This window comes from Pelmatolapia mariae, linkage group LG3_W (assembly GCF_036321145.2).
Source record: "Pelmatolapia mariae isolate MD_Pm_ZW linkage group LG3_W, Pm_UMD_F_2, whole genome shotgun sequence".
NCBI lineage: Eukaryota > Metazoa > Chordata > Actinopteri > Cichliformes > Cichlidae > Pelmatolapia > Pelmatolapia mariae.
The window spans coordinates 65,471,068-65,493,314 of record NC_086229.1 but is presented as its reverse complement, the minus strand read 5'-3'; the positions used below and the strand labels follow the sequence as shown (position 1 = coordinate 65,493,314).

Below are 22,247 nucleotides of genomic sequence, written 5' to 3'. Positions count from 1 at the left end.
AAAACAGACCCTTTCATCGACAATGTGCCTTATGGTCAGGAAAATACGGTACAAAGTCATAGGCAGCTGTAGGTGTTAGCTGTCTGCTAGGCTTTGCCTCAGCTAATTGGAGTCCCTGAACTGGACCTCTCTGCTGTGTTGTGTACTGTTTGACTGTTTTGGAGCTCCAACAGTTTTAATTTCACTTACCAGTTTTAATTAATGTTACTTACATGGCACAATTACATTCAAAAATCTTCTCATTATTTTTTTTTCTAAATCATTTTTCTGCAAACACTCAAGAATTTTGTGACCACCCAGAAACCTAATATTACCTCTGTTCATCTGCTGTTGATTATGTGATATTTTCACATCTCTCTGCATGTTGTCATCTTCTGCAGGTTCATCGTGAGCTGTTGAATTGATTGCAAATTTAACAGTGAAATATTTTACTGTCAAGAGTGTAAATAGAACTTCATTCTAACAAAAATGAAAAAAAAATGATGTAATATGTAAAATGTGAGCTAGTTGTGTAACAATATAATGTAATTGCACAAACATCGCATGTGAAAATATGCACAGAAAATAAAATACATATATAAATGTAAATATATTATTAGAAAAAATTTGCAGCTTATCAAAACCCAAACTCAGTCATTTGAGTCTCACCTTCAGGTTTCTTGTGAACACATCGTCTCACCAGCAGAGCCAGTAACACCAGTAGAACCACAACACAGACTGATACAACAAATGATAACACTGAGAGAACAGGAGGAGAGCCAGGAGGAGAGGCTGGTGTAGAGATAGAGGAGGATGTAGGTGGAGGTGTGGATGTAGGTGGAGGTGTGGTGGTGGGTTTGTCTAAAATAAAGCAAACACAGTCATTAAGTTGTCGTCACATTGTGAATGTTGAAAGCTGCAGAAACACAGACAGGTGAGTGTGTCACCTGTGACAGTGATCCAGCTGGATGGAGACTGATGACCGCTGATGTCACACTTGTAGAGGCCTTCATCAGACCTGGAAACATGCTGGATGGTCATGTGACCTGTAGGTTGCTTCCTGATGAGGGAGCCATGTTTATAGAAAGCAGCTGGGAGGTTGGAGGGACCAGTCTTGTTTTTACAGAGCAGAGTGACGTCATCTCCCTCCATCACAGGGAGGACAGGACTCTGCAGGATCACTGATCCACCTCAACACAGAGACAAACTACAGCATTTCATCCATTTACACACAGCTTCATCAACACTAACTCCACACACTCAGCTTACCAGTGACTGTCAGGTTAACCATGTTACTGATGGTACTCTGATTGGTGTCACACCAGTAAATTCCACTGTCATGAAGCATCATCATGCCGATGTTACAGGAAGAACCAGCACCTTCTCCCCAAATATCTCCACACTGAGTCCTCTGTCCTTTGCTTGTGTTTCTCCTCAGAGTCCATCCAGCAGGGCTGTCGTCCTCCTCACAGCTCAGAGACACAAAGTCTCCTTTAAAGAACTGAGAGCTGCTGGGACTCACAGTCAGACGAGCTGTGAGGGTTAAAATAATAATTTTGGTGAAAAGGTGAAGTTTTATATGTGAGCTCCATTGTGAAACATGAACCCAATCAGGTCATATCAGTGAGCATTTTTCAGGTTTAAACTGTGACAGAAGAAGGTTACTGACCTTGGTTTGTTGTGCAGCTCAGCAGTGAGATCAGAACTAAAGAGAAATGACACTCAGGTTGATTTGAGGTGAACATAAAGAACAACTCCAGACAAACATCACTCTTTTATACTTCTGCACATTTTCAGTTAGATGGTAGCAACATGTTTCAATAAAGTTTGAATAAAAGCTTGACTTTTGACTTTTTTTGATCAAAGCTGACTTTGATCGATTCCAGCTATCACAGGGTGTGTACAGCTCGTCAGTCCAGTGAAGACTATCATTCACACCCAGAGCCATTTTAGAATCACCAGTTAACCAAACATGTCGTTTGAATGTTGAGGAAACCTGTGTTGTTGACAAGGTATTTTGAGTTTTGTCTTTGTCATGATTTATTTTTGGACTCATGAGGTAGCTCACAGTCTAGTGTTGTATTATTTCTTTTTAATTTGCACTGACTACACTATGATTCTATGGAAAATATCAGCTGCATTTAAATAACACAGTACAGTCATGTGTCCACTGTGCAGCTGTGTTGATATAAAGAGTGAATGATTTGAGCTTTTCACTGCCTGCTGTGTTTCCTCGACTCCTGAGCAAAGATAAAGAGTCAGTTCAGACCTGCAGTTGGTCCTCGTGGTGTTTTGAACTTGAATTCAGCCTGATTTGTTTTTCATGTCTTCTCCTCCATCATCAGTTATCAGGAGAGCAGACAGTCAAAGTACAAGAATTCAAACAAACACAGAGATTCTACTTACAGAGCAGACACAGCACAGATGTTTCCTTCATCGTCCTTCTCACTCATTTGAGCTTTTTTTCATTTCTGTCACTGACACCAAGTAAAGCCCGCCCTCTTCCTCTGAGCACCAGCTTTTCTATTAGTTCAAAGAAAGTGTTGGGGGGCTCACTTTTTTCTTTGTGATATGATGATGCTTGTTAAAGTTATTTTGAAATCTAACTACAATCACACTATAGTCCCTTTAAGAAAATTAACCATTGTTTTAATATAATCCAGTATTTTCTATAAACATCTTTTCTATAAAAATCTGAGGAATCAGATGTCCTCTGTTCTCAGTGATCTGTAGATTGGTTGATAATCAAATCCAATTCCATGTAGTGGACGTCCTCCTCAATGAGAGAGGCTGAAACACAGGAATCAAACCAGGGACGCTGCTGTTATGGAGCTGAACTGGAACCATTCAGACACTGAGGCCCTCTGAACATATTTTAATTACATTTCTGTCACTGACACCAAGTAAAGCCCGCCCTCTTCCTCTGAGCACCAGCTTTTCTCTTGGTTCAAACACAGAGATGGGGGCTGGCTTTTTTTCTTTTCTTTTTTTTAAAGATTAGAAAGACACACGCCAAAAAAACATCAAAACCCTCTAACTCTGTCATTTAAAACTGTGACACACACTTGCAAGTACTTAAGGATGAACACATTCAAAAGAAGTGTACATAAGCACTGCTTTAACTTTATCTGAGTTTGACCAAAGTGATTACATTTCATGTCGATGCCCACAGACATGCTCGACATTAGTTCAACGCAAAATTGAGTCTCCTCTGTTCTCAGTAAGCTGTAGTTTCGTTCATGAACAAATTCTATTTCAATGTAGTTGATGTGTAGTGGACATGGTTTATATATGGCCACTAGAGGGAAATGTTGGAATTTAGTGGTTGCCCCATGATCGGGTTCGAATCCACTGAACGGCTCTGAGGTACCCCTGAGCAAGGCACCATCGCCACACACTGCTCCCCGGGCGGTGCACTGGTGGCTGCCCACTGCTTCACTGGGTGAATGGGTTAAATGAAGAAGAGTAATTTCCCTACAGGGGCTAACACGTACAGATTGAAAAAATTATAACATGGATGAGCCCGTTCTCACTCTCGAGGCATAACATCTTGACGATTTGTCACGTCCCGCGGCGTGAGGAACGCGAAAGGTGGCCGTTTGCATTCTTATAGTACACGCAGGGTTATGGGTGAAATCCAGTAGAATTACGGTCCCACGGTAAAATCATAACCTTATCCCTAACCAGCACTTTAATGACGTTAAATAGTGTTTTCCAAAGCGATTTAAGGAAAAAAAAGAGTGAACGAGACATCGATTCACTGATACACACTACCAGGATATACAGCAATGACATTGCAATGTCGTTCGGACTGGTGAAGTGTAGTCGGATGGTAACAAAGAGAGGGAAGTTAGTCAGAACCGAGGGGATTGAACTACCAGAAGGCAACATTGCAGACATAGAGGACAGTTACAAGTACATGGGGATCCCGCAAGCGAATGGGAACCATGAAGAGGCCGCTAGAAAGCTGCAACCACCAAGTACCTGCAGGGGGTCAGGCAAGTCCTGAGGAGTCAGCTGAACGGTAAGAACAAGATCCGGGCCATCAACACCTACGCCCTGCCCGTGATCAGGTACTCTGCTGGGGTAATAGGCTGGCCAAAGGAGGAGATAGAAGCCACTGACATAAAGACAAGAAAGCTCCTTACCATGCATGGAGGGTTTCACCCCAAGTCCAGCACCCTGAGGCTGTACGCTAAGCGGAAGGAAGGGGGCCGGGGACTGGTGATTGTCAGCACCACAGTCCAGGATGAGACAAGAAACATCCACGAATACATCACGAAGATAGTCCCAACTGACAGCGTGCTCAGTGAATACCTCAGGCAGCAGAAACCCAAGAAAGAGGAGGAAGGCGAGGAACCATCATGGAAGGACAGGCCCCTGCACGGTATGTACCACCGGCAGATAGAGGAGGTGGCTGATATCCAGAAATCCTACCAGTGGCTGGACAAAGCTGGACTGAAAGACTGCACAGAGGCACTAATCATGGCAGCACAAGAACAAGCTCTGAGTACAAGATCCATAGAGGCTGGGGTCTATCACACCAGGCAAGACCCCAGTTGCAGGCTGTGTAAAGATGGCCCAGAGACAATCCAGCACATAACAGCAGGGTGCAAGATGCTAGCAGGCAAGGCATAAATGGAACGCCATAACCAAGTGGCCGGCATAGTGTACAGGAACATCTGTGCCGAGTATAACCTGGAAGTCCCGAGGTCAAAATGGGAGATGCCCCCAAGGGTGATGGAGAATGACCGAGCTAAGATCCTGTGGGACTTCCAGATGCAGACGGACAAAATGATGGTGGCTAACCATAGTGGTGGTAGACAAACAGAAGAAGACGGCCGTAGTGATCGATGTAGCGGTTCCGAATGACAGCAACATCAGGAAGAAGGAACACGAGAAGCTGGAGAAATACCAAGGGCTCAGAGAAGAGCTCGAGAGGATGTGGAGGGTGAAGGTAACGGTGGTCCCCGTGGTAATCGGAGCACTAGGTGCGGTGACTCCCAAGCTAGGCGAGTGGCTCCTGCAGATCCCGGGAACAACATCGGACATCTCTGTCCAGAAGAGCGCAGTCCTGGGAACAGCTAAGACACTGCGCAGGACCCTCAAGCTCCCAGGCCTCTGGTAGAGGACCCGAGTTTGAAGGATAAACCGCCCGCAGGGGCGTGCTGGGTGTTTTTTACACACACACACACACACACACACACACACACACATATATATATATATGTATATATATATATATATATATATATATATATATATATATATTAGGGGTGCAACGATACTCGTATCGATATTGAACCGTTCGATACAGTGCTTTCGGTTCGGTACGCATGTGTATCGAACAATACAACATTTTTAATTTATTTTATCAACTTTTCTTCTGACGATGCTGTCTTTGTTGAGAGCTCAGTGGATCTGCGTTCGACTACTCCGCCTAGCCTGCACTGTCGAGCGCAGATCCACTGAGCGCAGCGCAAGCTAGCAAGACAGAAGCTAAGCTCATTGCAACATGGCAAATTGAACCTCCACCGCCCGCATTCAGATCTGGTGTTTGGAACTATCTTGGTCTTCATGTGAAGTATGACCCTGAAGGTAAGCGTGTCATGGACAAAAGTGAAACAGTATGTCTGATGTGCCATGCAATGCTTAATTACATGGGTGGGAACTACTGCGTTACCACAGTTTACTCGTTAACGTGTTGACTCCGTCTAGCCCCACGCACGGGGCGATCCGCGATTTGCCATGTTGTGGTGTTAACGTCATTTCAGATTAACGCTGACAGCACTAGTGGGAACACAATGAATATGACTGCACATTTACGCCGACATCATCCTAGTGCAAAGACAAGTGGAAGCAGACAAAAACAACAAGCACGCATGCTACAAACTTTACCCGAGTCATTTAGACAGCTGTTAGCACATGATTCTCCTTATGGGGACCTGATATGTTTAATATGCTGCTGAGAATATAGCCCAGAAGAAGGGTACAGTATAGCTTTTATTTTGGAAAGAGCTATTTCTCTGTAATAAACTCTCTTTTCCAAAGATGAGGGATTTCTCGATCAGATAGATTTTTTTTTTATTACTTTGTTGTTTCAGCAACATTAAATTTAAAAACTGTACTTTTGAGTTAAAATATATATTTATAATTTCAATAAATGACAAATTAAAGAAGCATGAACATTTTTTTGTATCGAAAAAATATCGAACCGTGACACCAAAGTATCAAACCGAACCGAACCGTGAATTTTGTGTATCATTGCACCCCTAATATATATATATATCTATATCTATATATATATATCTATATATATATAGATATATATATATATATATATATATATGTGTGTATATATATATATATATATATATATATATATATATATATATATATGTATATATATATATATATATATATATATATATATATATATATATATATATACATATATATATATATAGTTTTTTTTATTTGAATGAAAATGTGTTTTTTAATACTGTTGAAGCAACTTCCAATTTTATGATTTAATTTACACTAACAGTAAAACTAGGTGGTAGTTAGGTAACATTACTAGGGTTTAAGGATTCAAGGTCTCTATTGTCAATACAACACTATACAAAGAATACAGCGTACCGAAATGCTGTTTCACCCCAAGCTCCCCACGGTGCATTTATAAGAGTATCAAAAATTTATATAATTTATATAATTTATAATAGCATTTTGTAAATGTGTTCAGTAACTATGTGACCAAGGTGTGCAAATTAGCATATTGTTCCCAGGTCCAGTTTGTAGTAGATTTGTGGAAGTTTGTGTTGTTTTTGAGTCTTTTAGTGAGTATAAGGTGTTTGTAAAAGTGTTTAAGTTTGGTGGTAGTGAGTTGAGGGCTCCAACTGCTTGGGGGAAAAAGCCCTTGAAGTGTCGGGCCGTTACTGTTTTGATGCTGCGAAAACATCTGCCAGATGGAAGGAGGGACAGCAGTGCATGTGAGGGGTGGAAAGTGTCCTTCACTATGCTGTCCGCACGCCGGATGATGCGTTTGTCGTAGAGTTCGGAGATGGGTGGGGGAAGGCCTCCAATGATCCTCTCTGCTGTCCTCACTATCTGCTGCAGAGACTTCTTTTTAGCGAAAGTGCACTTCCCGTACCAGATAGTGATGTAGCAGCAGACGATGTTCTCCATGGTTCCCTGGTAAAATGATGGGAGGATGGGAGGAGCGAGACTGGCCTTCTTCAGTTTTCTAACAAAGTGAGATGTTTTGGGGTTTTCTTCATTACAGAGGTGGTGTTCAGGTTCTAGGAGATATCTGATATGTGCACACCCAGGAACTTCACCCTGCTGACAATCTCAACAGCAGATCCGTTGATGTGCAGTTGGGTGTGGGTCATTGAGCTCTTCCTGAAGTTAACAATCATGTCTTTAGTCTTCTGAACATTTAGAGACAGGTTGTTATTTTGACAGCAATCCCCCCCGGTGTTGTACCTCCTGTCTGTATTCACTGTATTCTCTGTGGGTCTCATCATTGTTGCTGATGAGACCCACCACTGTTGTGTCATCTGCAAATTTGATGATATTATTTGAGCTGTACTGTGCAGTACAGTCATGTTTTAACAGGGTGAACGGCAGCGCACTAAGCATACAGCCCTGCGGCAATCCTGTACTCAGCCTGAGGACGTGAGGAAGAGATATTTCCTATGATGACCAGCTGGGGCCTGTCAGTGAAGAAGTCCAAAATCCAATTGCAGAGAGTGGTGTTTATTACTAGTAGGTCCAACTTCTTAACCAGCTTCTGGGGAATGACTGTGTTGACTACTGAGCTGAAGTCAATAAACGCCATTCAGACAAAAGTGTCCTTTATGACAGAAAGGTGAAGAGCAGAAGAGATGGCACCATCCGTGGAGCAGTTTGGGTGGTAAGCAAACTGTAGCGGGTCCAGATTCTGTGGAAGCTGAGTTTTCATGTGCCTCAATACCAGCCTCTCAAAGCACTTAGTGATGATGGGCATAAGTGCCACAGGATGGTAGTCATTGAGGCAGGACACAGTAGACTTCGTTGGCACTGGGATGATTTTTGTGGTTTTGGGGCATGCAGATACCACAGCTGAGCTCATTGATGTATTTAAGATGTCCATGAAGATGCCTGCAAGCTGGTCAGCACACTCCCGTAGCACCCGGCCAGGTATGTTGTCAGGTCCTGCAGCCTTTCATGGGTTTACTCTGTAAAGTGTCATCCTGACATCTGCTGTGGTCAGACGGAATACTTGGTCACTGGGGGAGGAGGGGCATCTTCCTTGCAAGCTCTTTGTTCTCTGTCTCAAAATGTGCAAAGAAGTCATTCAGTTTGTCAGGAAAAGAGGGATCACTGCTGCATGCCGGAGGCGTTGGCTTGTAGCCCGTGATTGTTTGAATGCCCTGCCACGTGCGCTGAGTGTCCTTTGAACTTGTGAAGTGTGTGTTGGTCTTTTCTGCATACTCCCACTTTGCCTTTTGGATGGCCTGTAATAGGTCTGTTCTGGCTGTAGTTTTTCTAGCTGTTGTTTTCATTGGGCTGCATAGCTTTGCAGAGAACCATGGTTTATGTTTTTCATTGGTGATGACGGTCTTGAAAACAGTGACATACACAATCCTTTTGCCGATGTAGCTGGTCACTGAGGTTGTTCCTGCAGGTCTATGGTGTCTGTGTATGTAGCAGCTTCTCTAAACAAATCCCAGTCTGTGCATTCAAAGTTATCTTGCAGCACTGGTATGGCCCCCTCTGGCCATGTTGTCACCTCTCTGAAGGTTGGTCCGATCTGTTTGTTGATGGGTCTGTAGACTGGGGTGAGAAGTATGGAGATGTGGCAGATTGTCCAATGTAGGGGACGGGTGACATCTTATATGCTAACCAGAAGGTCAGTGGTTCAATCCCAGGCTGCTCCAGGCTGCATGCCAAATATCCTTGGGCAAGATACTAACCCATGTTTGCCTACTGGTGGTGGTCAGAGGGCCCGGTGGCGCCAGTGTCCGGCAGCCTCGCCTCTGTCAGTGCGCCCCAGGGCAGCTGTGGCTACAATGTAGCTTGCTATCACCAGTGTGTGAATGGGTGAATAACTGAATGTAGTGTAAAGCGCTTTGGGGTCCTTATGGACTGAGTAAAGTGCTATACAAATGCAGGCCATTTACCATTTATATGCATGTGTTTTGTGTAAACAATGTCTAACATGTTGTCCCCTCTTGTTGCAAAGTCAATGTTCTGATGAAATTTTCTGATGAAAGAACTGATTTAAGTGTGTTAAGTTTATTAAGTGTGTGTCTTCCAGCTTATCCGGCTGAGAGATCTAATCGCTAAAGTGAGTCCTGCATCAGCCTCAGATGCTTTCCCTGTATGATTTCCCCAAAACACCTCACCCAGGAGACATCTTAGTCAGATGTCCAAACCACCTCACACCTCACATTAAAACACATGCACACAGCGCTGCTGTGCTGACCAGCTAGCAGGTGTGTTCACTTCCATCTTCAACGAGTCCCTGGCGAAGTCCGTGGTCCCCACATGCTTCAAAAGATCCACCATCATCCCTGTGCCCAAGAACAGCAAACCCTCATCCCTGAACGATTACCGGCCAGTTGCACTGACCTCGGTAGTAATGAAGGTGTTTGAGAGGCTGCTGAAGAACATCATCTCCTCCTCCATCCCAGACACCACAGATCCGCTCCAGTTCGCCTACCGACCCAACAGATCCACTGAGGACACTATCGCCCATGTCCTGCTCACCACCCTCAGCCACGTGGACAAGAAACAGGGTAACTATGTGAGAATGCTGTTTGTTGATTACAGTTCAGCGTTTAACACAATAGTGCCCAGCAGACTGTTCACAAAGCTGAGGGATCTGGGACTCAACAGCCATCTGTGTGCATGGGTGTTGGACTTCCTCACTGGCAGAACTCAGGTGGTGAGGGTGGGTAGATGCGTCTCTAACAGCATCACCTTCAACACAGGAGTACCACAGGGATGTGTCCTCTCACCACTGCTCTACTCCCTCTACACTTCAGACTGTGTGGCCACCCACGGCTCCAACACCATTGTGAAGTTTGCTGATGACACAGTTGTGTTGGGTGCCATCTCCAACAACGATGAGGCGGCCTACATGGACGAAGTGAAGAATCTGGCATCATGGTGCCAGGACAACCACCTCCAGCTGAACGTCGGCAAGACCAAGGAGCTGGTGGTGGACTTCAGAAGGAGTCAGCACAGAGACTACAAGCCCATTATCATCAATGGAGCTCCAGTGGAGAGGGTGCAGTCCTCAAGTATCTCGGTGTCAACATCTCCTCAGATCTGACATGGGCTGCCCACATTCAGGTCCAGACCAAAAAGGCTAGGCAGCGCCTGTCCCACCTAAGACAACTGAGGAAGTTCAGGGTCTCCTCAGGATTTTCTATACAGGTCCTGTGGAGAGCATCCTCACACAGAACATGAGATCGTGGTTTGGGAACAGCTGACCAAAAAGCTCTCCAGAGAGTGATCCGTACAGCAGAACGCTGGTGCAGGATTGCTCTCCCTCCGCTTCAGGACACCTACACCAGGAGACGCCAGACTAGAGCAGCGCAGATACTGAAGGACCCGTCACATCCTGGCAACAAACTGTTCCAACTTCTACAATCTGGTAGAAGGTTCCGCATCATCCGGGCAAGGACAGAAAGACTCAAGAGGAGCTTCTATCCCCAAGCACACACACACACAAACCCGCCCTCTCACATCATCTATAATTGACTGAGACAGGACTCTCTTCCAGACACTCTAAACCCACCGGCACAATATTCTGCAAAATAGTCAGATTGTCTATTCTTATTTAATTCACTTAATGTACAGAATTCACCTACTGCACATTCACCTAATGTATATACTATATATATAATGTTCTTCCTCTACCCCCCCCACCCCATTTTTGCACATGTCGAGGAGCGTGTCAGGCTACATTTCACTGTGTGTTATACCTTTATAACTATGCATGTGACAAATAAAGAACCTTGAAACTTGAAGAAGCAGTTGCTTTACTCCAGGTCCATCTCAGATGACCGAGCTCCTTATCCTATCTCTCAGACATAGCCAAGCCACCCTTTGAACTCATTGCTGCTGCTTGGACATGTAAATTTATTCTTTTACTAACTACAATCAACAGCTTCATTTTTATGCTAACCTTCCTCTTCACAACGACAGATTGGTACTGCTCCCCCCATAAACAATGTTCGGAGATACTTAAATGCCACTACTTGGGGCAGCAACTCCTCACAGTCTGTGACGTGCTAACTCTTGTTCCCCGCACTTCACACTTGGCTGTGAACTGCTTCAGCTCAAGCTTAAGATTGCCACTTGACGGACCCAATAGATTCGGCTGCAAAAAGAACAAATGAAATCTTAAGTCCACCAGAACTATGACCAGGATCACTGAGAAAGAACAGCTCTATTGGAGTCCAATACCCAAGTGAATCAAGCTCAACCTACTCTAAGCAAGCTCTCACTGCAGTTGTACCCAAATCACCCCCATTGGATCATTTTGGCTTTTTTCTCATCGGGAAACTCCTGTGTCATGATGCAACTAGTTATTTCTGGGAAGGTTTTACTAGCCTGGATAGCAGACTCCAGCGAGACATTATTTGACCATTCTGGGGTTACCTGTAAGAGCAATTTGTACTGATAAAGAATAATTACTGAGACTTTTACCTTTACAGTTTCACAAAAGCTTAAAAAATGAATGTCCACAATTAAAGCTTGAGTTGCACAAAATGTTATTAAATCATAAATTTTGAGACTCAGACATTCTTTAACACCAGTGAGTCCTGTGCAGTGAGGCCCGTTATTAGAATCACTGTTATTCTATTTTCTGATTAATCATACCGGTTTACTTAAACACATTGCTCGCGTACACCGCGCACCCATGCCCAGTATCCTGCCAGCCAATGTTCAATCCATCGAGAAGAAGCTGGATGACCTCAGAGCCAGAATCAAGTTCCAGAGAGACATTTGGGACTGCAACCTCCTCTGCTTCACCGAGACTTGGCTGAACCCAGCGATACCAGACCACGCCGTGCAGCCGGTGGGGTTCTTTTCGGTTTACCGCATGGACAGGACAATGGAGTCGGGGAAGAAAAGAGGTGGTGGAGTGTTTGATGGTGAACAACAGATGGTGCGACAGCACAAACATCTCCCCACTCACACGCTCTTGCACGCCCAATCTGGAACTTTTGATCGTTAAATGTCCCCCTTTCTTTCTTGAGGGAGTCCAGCTCCACAACACTACTGGCCTTACGGATCAGATGCCAACAGACTTGATAAACTGATCTGTAAGGCCAGTAGTGTTGTGGGGATGGAGCTGGCCTCAAGGTGGTGTCGGAGAGGCCGATGTTGTTCAAGATAAAGGCAACGTTGGATAACACCTCCCACCCACTCCATGACATGCTGGCCAGTCACAGGAGCACGTTCAGTGAGAGACTGAGATTACCGAAAAGCACCACTGAACGACACAGGAAATCTTTCCTGCCTTTGGCCATCTCCCTCTACAACTCATCCACTTAACACACTGTTTACTGCAACAGCTACACCTTTCTTTTTTAGCTATTTATTAATAAATGACTTATGTATATATATGCCTGTATATATTGTACTATTCTTAGTTAGTGTATTGTCTGTCTTGTTAATGTCTGTTTATAATGGAGCACTGTAACAAAAAAATAATTTCCGCTAGGGATCAATAAAGTATTCTGATTCTGATTCTGATTTCTATCTTCCTTCGGGAATTCACTGCAGTCATTGCCTGCACTGTTTACATTCCGCCTCAAGCGGACTCAGACACTGCCTTATGTGAGCTACATGAGGCTCTCACACATCAACAAACACGTCACCAAGATGCCGCACTCATTTTTATGGGAGATTTTAACAGAGTGAATCTTAAACGGACATTCCACAACCTTCACCAGCACATCAACTGCCCCACCCGGGGCACTAGGACATTAGACCACTACACCCCGTTCAAGAGCTGTTACAAGGCTCAGCCCCTGCCGGCTTTTGGAAAATCGGACCATGCCGCCATCTTCCTCATGCCTGCTTACAAACAAAGACTAAAGCAGCAACCACCAATCAGGAGGGAGGTCGCTTGCTGGACAGACCAATCAGTGGCCGCGCTGCAGGACGCATTGGCTGACGCAGACTGGGACATGTTTCGGCACAGCTCTGATGACATCAACATGTTTACGGAAGCAGTTGTGGGATTTATCGGGAAACTAGCGGACGACACAGCAGAAAGAACTATCATCCGAATGTTTCCCAACCAGAAGCCGTGGGTGGATAAAAACATCCGTGACGCTCTGAGATCACGCACCGCTGCCTACAATGAAGGGCTTGTCTCCGGTAATATGGACCTATACAAGGCTGCATCTTACAACGTGCCCAGTGCGGTCAGAAAGGCAAAGCGGAGCTACAGGGAAAAACTAGAGTCACAGCTGCGACAGTGCGACTCTAGGAGCCTGTGGAAAGGACTGCGGACTATAACGGACTATAAACGACCAGCTTCTTCAATGATGAATGCAAATGCTTCACTGGCTGATGAGCTGAACACGTTTTATGCTCGCTTAGACACGGCAGTAATTAAAACAACAAACGGCTGCGCGCGCTTGGAATGCACCAATGAAGACAATGCATTCATCATCACAGAGCATGCCATGAAGAACACCTTCAGGAGGGTGAACACCAGGAAGGCAGCAGGACCAGATGCAATCCCTGGCCGGGTCCTGAGAGCCTGCGCTGACCAGCTAGCACCGGTGTTCACGGAGATCTTCAACCTCTCCCTGGCCCAAGCAGTGGTTCCCACGTGCTTCAAACAGTCCATTATTGTTCCTGTTCCAAAGAAACAACAGCCCGCTTGCCACAATGACTACCGTCCAGTAGCACTAACTTCAATTGTGATGAAGTGTTTTGAAAGACTGATGAGAGATCACATCACTTCTTCACTTCCTGCCACCATCGACTCACTTCAGTTTGCTTACCGGACTAATCGTTCCACAGACGATGCCATATCTCACCTGCTCCGCACATCCCTGAGTCACCTGGACACTGGCAGAGGGAATTATGTTAGGATGCTGTTCGTGGACTACAGTTCAGCATTCAACACAATAATTCCCTCTAAGCTTTTCACCAAGTTGACGGATCTAGGACTCAGCTCATCACTGTGTCAGTGGATCCTCAACTTCCTCACAGACAGACCCCAATCAGTGAGGGTGGGAAAACAAGTCTCCCCCTCCATCTCACTCAGCACTGGAGTGCCTCAGGGCTGTGTTCTAAGCCCCCTGCTGTACTCACTGTACACTTATGACTGTGTAGCCACATCAGACACCACCTCCATTGTCAAGTTTGCTGACGACACTGTTGTTGTGGGCCTGATCTCCGACAACATCGAGACGGCCTACCTGGAGGAGATTAGGAACCTGGAGAACTGGTGCCAGGAGAATAACCTCCTCCTAAATGTGAGCAAGACTAGGGAGCTGATCGTGGACTTCACTACAAAGCAGGCGAGGAATTGCAAGCCCCTCATCATCAGTGGCACGCCAGTGGAGAGAGTGGACAGTTTCCGATACCTGGGTGTCCACATCACTCAGGACCTCTCATGGTCCTGTCACATCAACACCCTGGTTAAGAAAGCCCGTCAGCATCTCTTCATCCTCAGTAAATTGTAAATACTGTAAAACCACTCTCATTTAATGGTCGGGCATTGCACAGCTACAAGCATTTCACCCCCATGTCATACTGTGTATGGTTGTGTGTGTGTGACAAATAAAATTTGAATTTGAATTTGACCAAAAGAACAAGATTATGGATACAGGCGGCGGAAATGGGCTTCCTCTGAAGGGTGGCTGGCCTCTCCCTTAGGGCGATAAGTTATGCCGGGCTCACACTGTGCGATTTTTTTCAGTCGCGCGATTCAGCTCCTGCTCAAACTGTACGACTGACTCGCAGGGGTTAGAAGTTCACAGGTCACGATGCAGGGTCTCACACTATACGGCCCGATGCTCTGATGCGACCTGAGTGCTCAAACTGTGCGTTCATAAAATGAAGGTTATAACAGAAAATCTGTCGCTCGCTCTCCCTCTCTGTCTTTCACTCACACAGACACGCACACCACCACCATCAACTTTATGAAAAACATTGATCAGGCAGCTGTGATTGAGCAGCAGTGTAAATACAACTATTTTCACGGTTGTTGTGGTCGTGATAATTTTGTGAGGCCACATTGAAAAGGCTCAGGTGAGCTTTCCAAAGTTCTACAAGTTGTGCCTCCTTCGCTTGTGTCCAGATCACACGCTGCACTGCTGTGCTGCGCCGTCTTTTTCGCTGACATTTGTGTTTGCGCGTGCGCAGTGTGAGAAGCTGCAGTGACACCCTCCCGATGGTCGTGAGGATTTCAAACAGGTTTGAAATCCTCCCGACCAAGCGATTGATGATCGGGAGCTGGTCGTGAGGTGTTAATCGCTTCTCGTTACCCCACGTACACTACACGATGCACGACGCACGATGAAGGACAAACTCGGGCCGATCACCAAAACGGTCGCACGACTCAAAAATCGGCTCAAAATGGGCCAAAAATCGCACAGTGTGAGCCCGGCATTAGACATCCGGGACGGGCTCAGAGTAGAGCTGCTGCTCCTCCACATCAAACGGAGCCAGCTGAGGTGGTTTGGGCATTTGACAAGGATGCCTCCTGGCTGCCTATGGGATGAGGTGTTCTGGGTGTCCCACAGGGAGGAGGCCCCGTGCCACACCCACGGCATGTTGAAGAGATTATATCTCTCAGCTGGCCTGGGAAGGCCTTCGGGTTCGCCCGGATAAGCTAGAGGAGGTGGCTTTGGAGAGGGAGGCCTGGGCTTCTCGTTTAGGCTGCTGACCCCACGACCCAGCCCCGGATACGCGGAAGAAGATGGATGGTTATTTATGTGTATTTCTTTATGTTGACACAGTATCTTCGCACATTCCTCCAGACACACAAAACTGTTACGTTATTAAGACCTTTTAACCTCTATTAGCTGAGCTGTGAGGCAGCCAGGGGGAAGTTTCTTTCTACCCCAGGTCACGTGACATGTTTCATCCCAGTACAATATGGTCACTTCTAGTTTTAAAAGAGAATATGACATAAAACTTTAAAATGCCAATTTCCATCCCAGTGTAAAAATTGTTCCATCATCTGTGCTGGAGGCCACTGAAGCCCAAGGAGCACATCATCACTAAAAATCAGGGATTTGTTTCTTTCAACAAGTCCACTCATTGGTTAAATCGTATGGAACATTGGCATTCCATAAAATCGAACACCCACTGGTAAAAAATCTGAACAGACAAAAACCATTATGTGTACCTGGAGTGTTTCTTGGTCCCTGAACCACCATCCTTGTTCTCTGCTGAAATCACAAGTTCAGAGGAGTAAGGTCACTTTTTTCAGAGCAGATTCAAAACATCTTTCCACTAAAAGTCATCTTGTTTCTTGTTACAGGAACAGTCACAAAGTTTTATCTCTCAGTCTGATGCAGTTAAAGCAGGGGTGTCAAACTCAATTGCGCAGGGGGCCAAAACTCAAAGCACACTTTAGGTCATGGCCCAAACAGGTTAAATATTTACTGAACACACAAAATTTTAACTTTAAATATTTTGCTCTCCATAAAACTATATCCTGTGAAAATTAAACAAGCTTGAAATATGAACATGCTGCTTCTTTCACTCAACTGTGTTCTTAAATTAGTGGCCATCTCACAAACCTGATCAGCAACTGTATTTCTACTCAGGCTCACATTTGCCAAAATTTCAAAACTTATGCTCTGCATTTAGGTTTTTCAGCTTATGTTTGGTCTGGTAGTGCCATCTTAAATTAAATTCCTTCATTACAGCCACATTAGCTCCACTAATAAGACACACGGGTTTACCAGCAATGTCTGTAAACATATATTCAGTCCCCCACCGGCGTTGAAAGGCTCTGTATTCAGAATCAACTTTTCTCTCCACCATTGTGAGCGGCTAGCTTTGCAATAACAGAAGCTTGACTTGATTGACACGGGAATGTTCCCAGGTAGCCTAGCGTTCAGCAAGGAGGCTGCAGCGCTGCATTATGGGATCTGTAGTTTGTGTGTTATTAGCGTGTCACATCGCCATGCATAACAACGATAATAAAACTATATAAATTGATCTTGCGGGCCGGATATAAATGTACGTTGGGCCAGATGTGGCCCGTGGGCCTTGAGTTTGACACATATGAGTTAAAGAGTGTCTAGATTATTTTATTATGTATTATTGGAATCTAGCTGAGATAGAAATCTGCATCAGCTGCTCCAGAAATAAAAGAGAACGGTTACAGCCACAAAAACACATGAACAGACTGAATCAACACAACAATAGAGTCCTATTTTTATTAGCAAAAACAGATTCAAAAAGAGTCAAATAAAACATTACAAATGTAACAAGTTCTTGAAATATTTAAACTGAAATAACAACCAGAAAAAAAACAACCAAAGAGTCGTTCATGGAATGAAAAGTTCAAGTTTCACAGATCAGAGGAAACATTTAATACATAAACCATTCATAGCTTTGGTTTCATGACACTGTCAAAATTACTGTTACTGTCTGTGATCTCCACATGAGGATCAGTCTGTGTGGTTCAAACCTCTCAGAATGAGTTTGATCTCACAGATAACTGACCTGAAGATGAAACAAACAAACTCACTGGTTCTGATTCTGTAACATTCTGGGCACTGAGCTCATGGATACTGATGAGAACCAAACTATGAAGAAGTAATTTGTGTGTTCCACAGAAATGTAAATATGCAGGGCTAACCTCACAAACACAGATCTGACATTCATTTTTCTTTACAGACTAATTTAGATGCCTCAGACCAAACACACAATCAAATGATGAAGAACTGTGTGTGTTTGAAACATTTAACACACATCATCAAAACTGAACATGACTACTAATCATAATAATTTACAATTGTCCAATACATCAGAAGCCAAAAATGCTCAGTGTTGGAACATAACAATGTATGTTGTTAACAATGCTAACTGTAACAGTGTCAGCTTTAGTAATTCTTTCAACATTATGCAGCATCTACTGTAAACTTGTTTACTACTGCAAGCAGCCTGTTGTTAAAATCTCTTTGAGCCTTCTTGGATCATTTTGGGTCTAATTTCTTAGGACTCTTCCACAGATGCTGGAGAATTTTTTTTTCTTAAATTGGATTATCATATTATGGTTAAAATAACCTGCAATTTAAATAATTGCAGTTTCACATTTTCAGATGATACATTTACTGCAACTTGTTCTCCACACTTTTTCTTCTTTTTGATTATCTGTTATTTTTTCTTACTTGAGGAACAGTTAGCTTTTTCTTTAACATTGTCTCTGCTGTAAAATCTCTTTGGAATGAAGCAACTCTTCTGGTTTTCTACATGGATGTGATTGTTTTAGTTTCTGAAGTCAGACCTCTGCTTTGTGCCTTAGTGATACAGGCATCTCTTGCATCTTCAAACATGCTACAGTTCAACAGGAGGCTGGTATGAATCCTGACTCTGCTGTTGTTTATGTTTTTTGTAGACCAGAAAACCAACAACAGCAGCAACAAGAAGCACAGCACTCAGACCGATGATCAGTCCAACGATCACTCCAGCAGATGGTCCTGTCTGACCTGCAGGTGAGAAACAGGTGTGAGGTGTCAGCTGTCAGGTAGGTGATGAGTGAAGAACAGAACAGAATCCATTTCCTCTTCAAACTGCTGTCAGACATTATCTACTGCACTCTGATCACATCACTCAGACCAGCTGCTTTCTACAAAGTCTCATCAACAACATCTTTAGAAACAAACATCAACAACCAGGAAGCAGCTTCACCTCTGATCACACACACACCCAACTCTACTCACTCACCTGGAGGATCAACAACACTCAGTGTGATGATGCTGATGGGGTCACCATCCAGATTTGCTCTTTTCCTTATGTTTGTTCCTGTCTTGACACGGCACTCGTATGCTCCAGCATCATTAGTCGTCACATCCTTCAGAATCAAAGACACGTCTCCATCCTTCATCTGTCTGTCCTGCAGATCCACCCGGTTCTTATAAGATGGATGCTGGTTTTCTAGATCGAACCGCCCATCCCGATACAAAAGGACATATTCATCTCCCAGGTCAGCCCTGCTCCACTCTACACCGGTGATGCTGCTGCTGTTGTTTGGATCTCGACATGTCAAAGTGGCGTTCTGTCCAGGCTCAGCTGTGATGGTTTTCTGGTCTAAAAGAGGAAACAACAAAGAGCAGAGAGGTTAAAGGTCAAAGTACAATCGTCGCTTAGTTATGCTGTAATAGACTCTGCTGGGGGATTCCTATAATGCATTAGGATCCCTCCTTCAGTCACCTTTCTAACTCACTATGTTTTAATAGACCTCTCTGCATTTAATCATTAATTATTATTAATCTCCGTCTCTCTTCCACAGCATGTCTTTGCCCTATGTGCCTCCCTTAACCTCCGACTGGTCGCAGCAGACGGCCGCCCCTACATGAGCCTTTTCTCTGTATGTATTATTGTAGGGTCTACCCTTACAATATAAAGCACCTTGAGGTGACAGTTGTTTTGATTTGGTGCTAAATAATTTAAAATGGAATTGAACTCAATTGAATACAGCAGCCATTCAGAGTGAAGACACACTCACTGCTTGTAGTGTTATATAAAATAATTAAGATGAATGTAAGAAGCAGTGTTATATAAACATTTATACAGTGAAACGTGCTGATAATAAGTGAACATAATGTGTGAGAGAAAGCAGCCTCTCATTATAAGACACTGTGAGTCTCTGCATGCTGCCTTTATGGAGCTACAGCTTTTTGTATGCACTGAACAAAAAGCTTTGTATCTGGGCTGGATGTAATGACATGTTCTTAGGGTGGCATGGAAATCAAATGGAGTGGTAAAAGGTATTTCTTTACACATATACAGTAATGTGCCTTAAAATGTAGCTAATGCAAACTCAAGGGTGGATCAACAGAGGTGGCATGCAGTGGCATGTTCCACCCAGGTTCAAAGTGTTACTGCTAGCTTATTTTAATAAACAACATTGCCATGTACAAAACTACGGTGGAACTCGGGGTGGCAAGAGATTGTATTAGGTCGGCACATGCCACTCCATGCCACCTTTGTAGACTCGCTCCTGGCTGTATACTGACTCCTGAAACTACAACACATCACACTGACACACACATTACACTTCTCTGTCTCTGTGCTGGAAACTGCACTGCCGACCAAGCGGGTAAATCCACAGACGCCACCAGACCTCGTGATGCCGTCACGCAAACAAACAGTGAGAAACTAAATGTTTGGGAAGTAACATGTAAACCAGACTGATGTTTATTCCTCTTTATCTCAGAGGGAAACATCGTTTGGTTTATAAACCTCACCTGCAGAGACAAACACGACGAAACGGACAAACAGCAAAGTCGAGCAGAGCGACGCAGTTACAGGAAACATTTCCGTGTTTTTGTTTCTGCTGATCTGACTCTTTTAAAAGTCTGAGTTTGTTGGTATTTTCAGAGAATATCAGAACCCGAGTTAAAACTTGACTACATGAGGTTAACTTTGAGGTTTAAATAAAGCTGAAATATTTGTTTTTCTGCCACTCGTTCAACCTCCACACTTTCGATTGTCTCTTAAGGAAGTCGCATTAAAGTGACGTTTGGTAGGTCGGACTGTATGACGATCATAAATATCTACGTCATAACTAAGGCGGTGAAATGTAATAATTTCTTTGAGAGACATCAACATGAAAATCAGGCTAATTTTCTTTTTCACAGACAAACACTGTTTGTTTTCTAACAGTTAAATTTCGCCTGCAGACACAAACACAACGACACCAACAAACAAACAAGCTTTAGTAATACAGGCTTCTCTTACCCAGCATCACCACCTAAGAAGCTCTGACACATTTCTAACGTGCTGCATTTGACTGAGAGACTGGAATAAATCCTGACTCTGTCATTTATGTTTACTGTAGATCAAAAAAACCAACAAGAAGCACTCAGACCAACTTTCAGTCCAGCAGATGATGCAGGTGAGAACAGCTGTCAGGTAGGTGATGAGTGAAGAACAGAACAGAATCCATTTCCTCTTCAAACTGCTGTCAGACATTATCTACTGCACTCTGATCACATCACTCAGACCAGCTGCTTTCTACAAAGTCTCATCAACAACATCTTTAGAAACAAACATCAACAACCAGGAAGCAGCTTCACCTCTGATCACACACACACTCAACTCTACTCACTCACCTGGAGGATCAACTCTCAGGTAGATGATGCTGATGGGGTTACCATCCAGATTTTCTCTTTTCTTTATATTTGTTCCTCTGGTGAAGACACGGCACTCATATGTTCCATCATCATTAATGGTCACATTCTTCAGAATCAAAGACACGTCTCCATCCTTCATCTGTCTGTCCTGCAGATCCACCCGATTCTTAAAAGATGGATGCTGGTTGTCTGGATCAAACAGCTCATCCCGGAACAAAAGCACATATTTGTCTCGCAGGTCAGCTCTGCTCCACTCTACACCGGTGATGCTGCTGCTGTTGTTTGGAGCTCGACATCGTAGCATGACATTCTGTCCAGGCTCAGCTGTGATGATTTTCTGGTCTGAATGTGAAAAAAACAGAGCAGAGAGGTTAAAGGTCAAAGTACAACTGTTCACTTTGACAGCAGCCAATGAGAGGACCACACACTCACTGCTGTAGTATCATCTTCAATAAACAAGAGCAGGACCTGTGTTATATAAACATCTATACAGTGAAACGTGCTGATAATAAGTGAACATAATGTGTGAGAGAAAGCAGCCTCTCATTATAAGACACTGTGAGTCTCTGCATGCTGCCTTTATGGAGCTACAGCTGTTTGTATACACTGAACAAAAAGCTTTGTAGCTGTATACAGGGCTGGATGTAATAAAATGTTCTTAGGGTGGCAAAATCAAAACCATTTCTGTACACATATCAGTGAAACATTGTGTAATGTGCCTTACAATGTAAACAATGATTCTGACATTTCTTTATACTTTTAAAACTCAGGGGCAGATCTGCAGAGGTGGCATAGAGAGGCATGTGCCAGCCTAATATAATCTCTTGCCACACCTTAATAAACAACAATGTCATATAAAAAAACTACTGTGGCACTAGAGGTGGCAAAAGATCATTTTAGGGTGGCACATGCCACTCAATGCCA

General features: G+C 44.0%; 1 protein-coding gene across 1 annotated transcript in view; it reads right to left on the bottom strand.

Annotated features, from left to right (window-relative positions):
* LOC134623878 (CXADR-like membrane protein) overlaps positions 1-20,696 on the bottom strand; it is a 49,075-nt gene extending 28,379 nt beyond the window's left edge. The window contains exons 1-2 of the mRNA XM_063468887.1: positions 20,436-20,696; positions 18,913-19,275 (exon numbers count right to left, since the gene is read on the bottom strand). Coding sequence (XP_063324957.1) covers positions 18,913-19,275; positions 20,436-20,505 — 433 coding nt within the window. The 5' untranslated portion in view covers positions 20,506-20,696. The remainder of the gene's footprint in view (positions 1-18,912; positions 19,276-20,435) is intronic.
* Between the last annotated feature and the right edge of the window lie 1,551 nt (positions 20,697-22,247).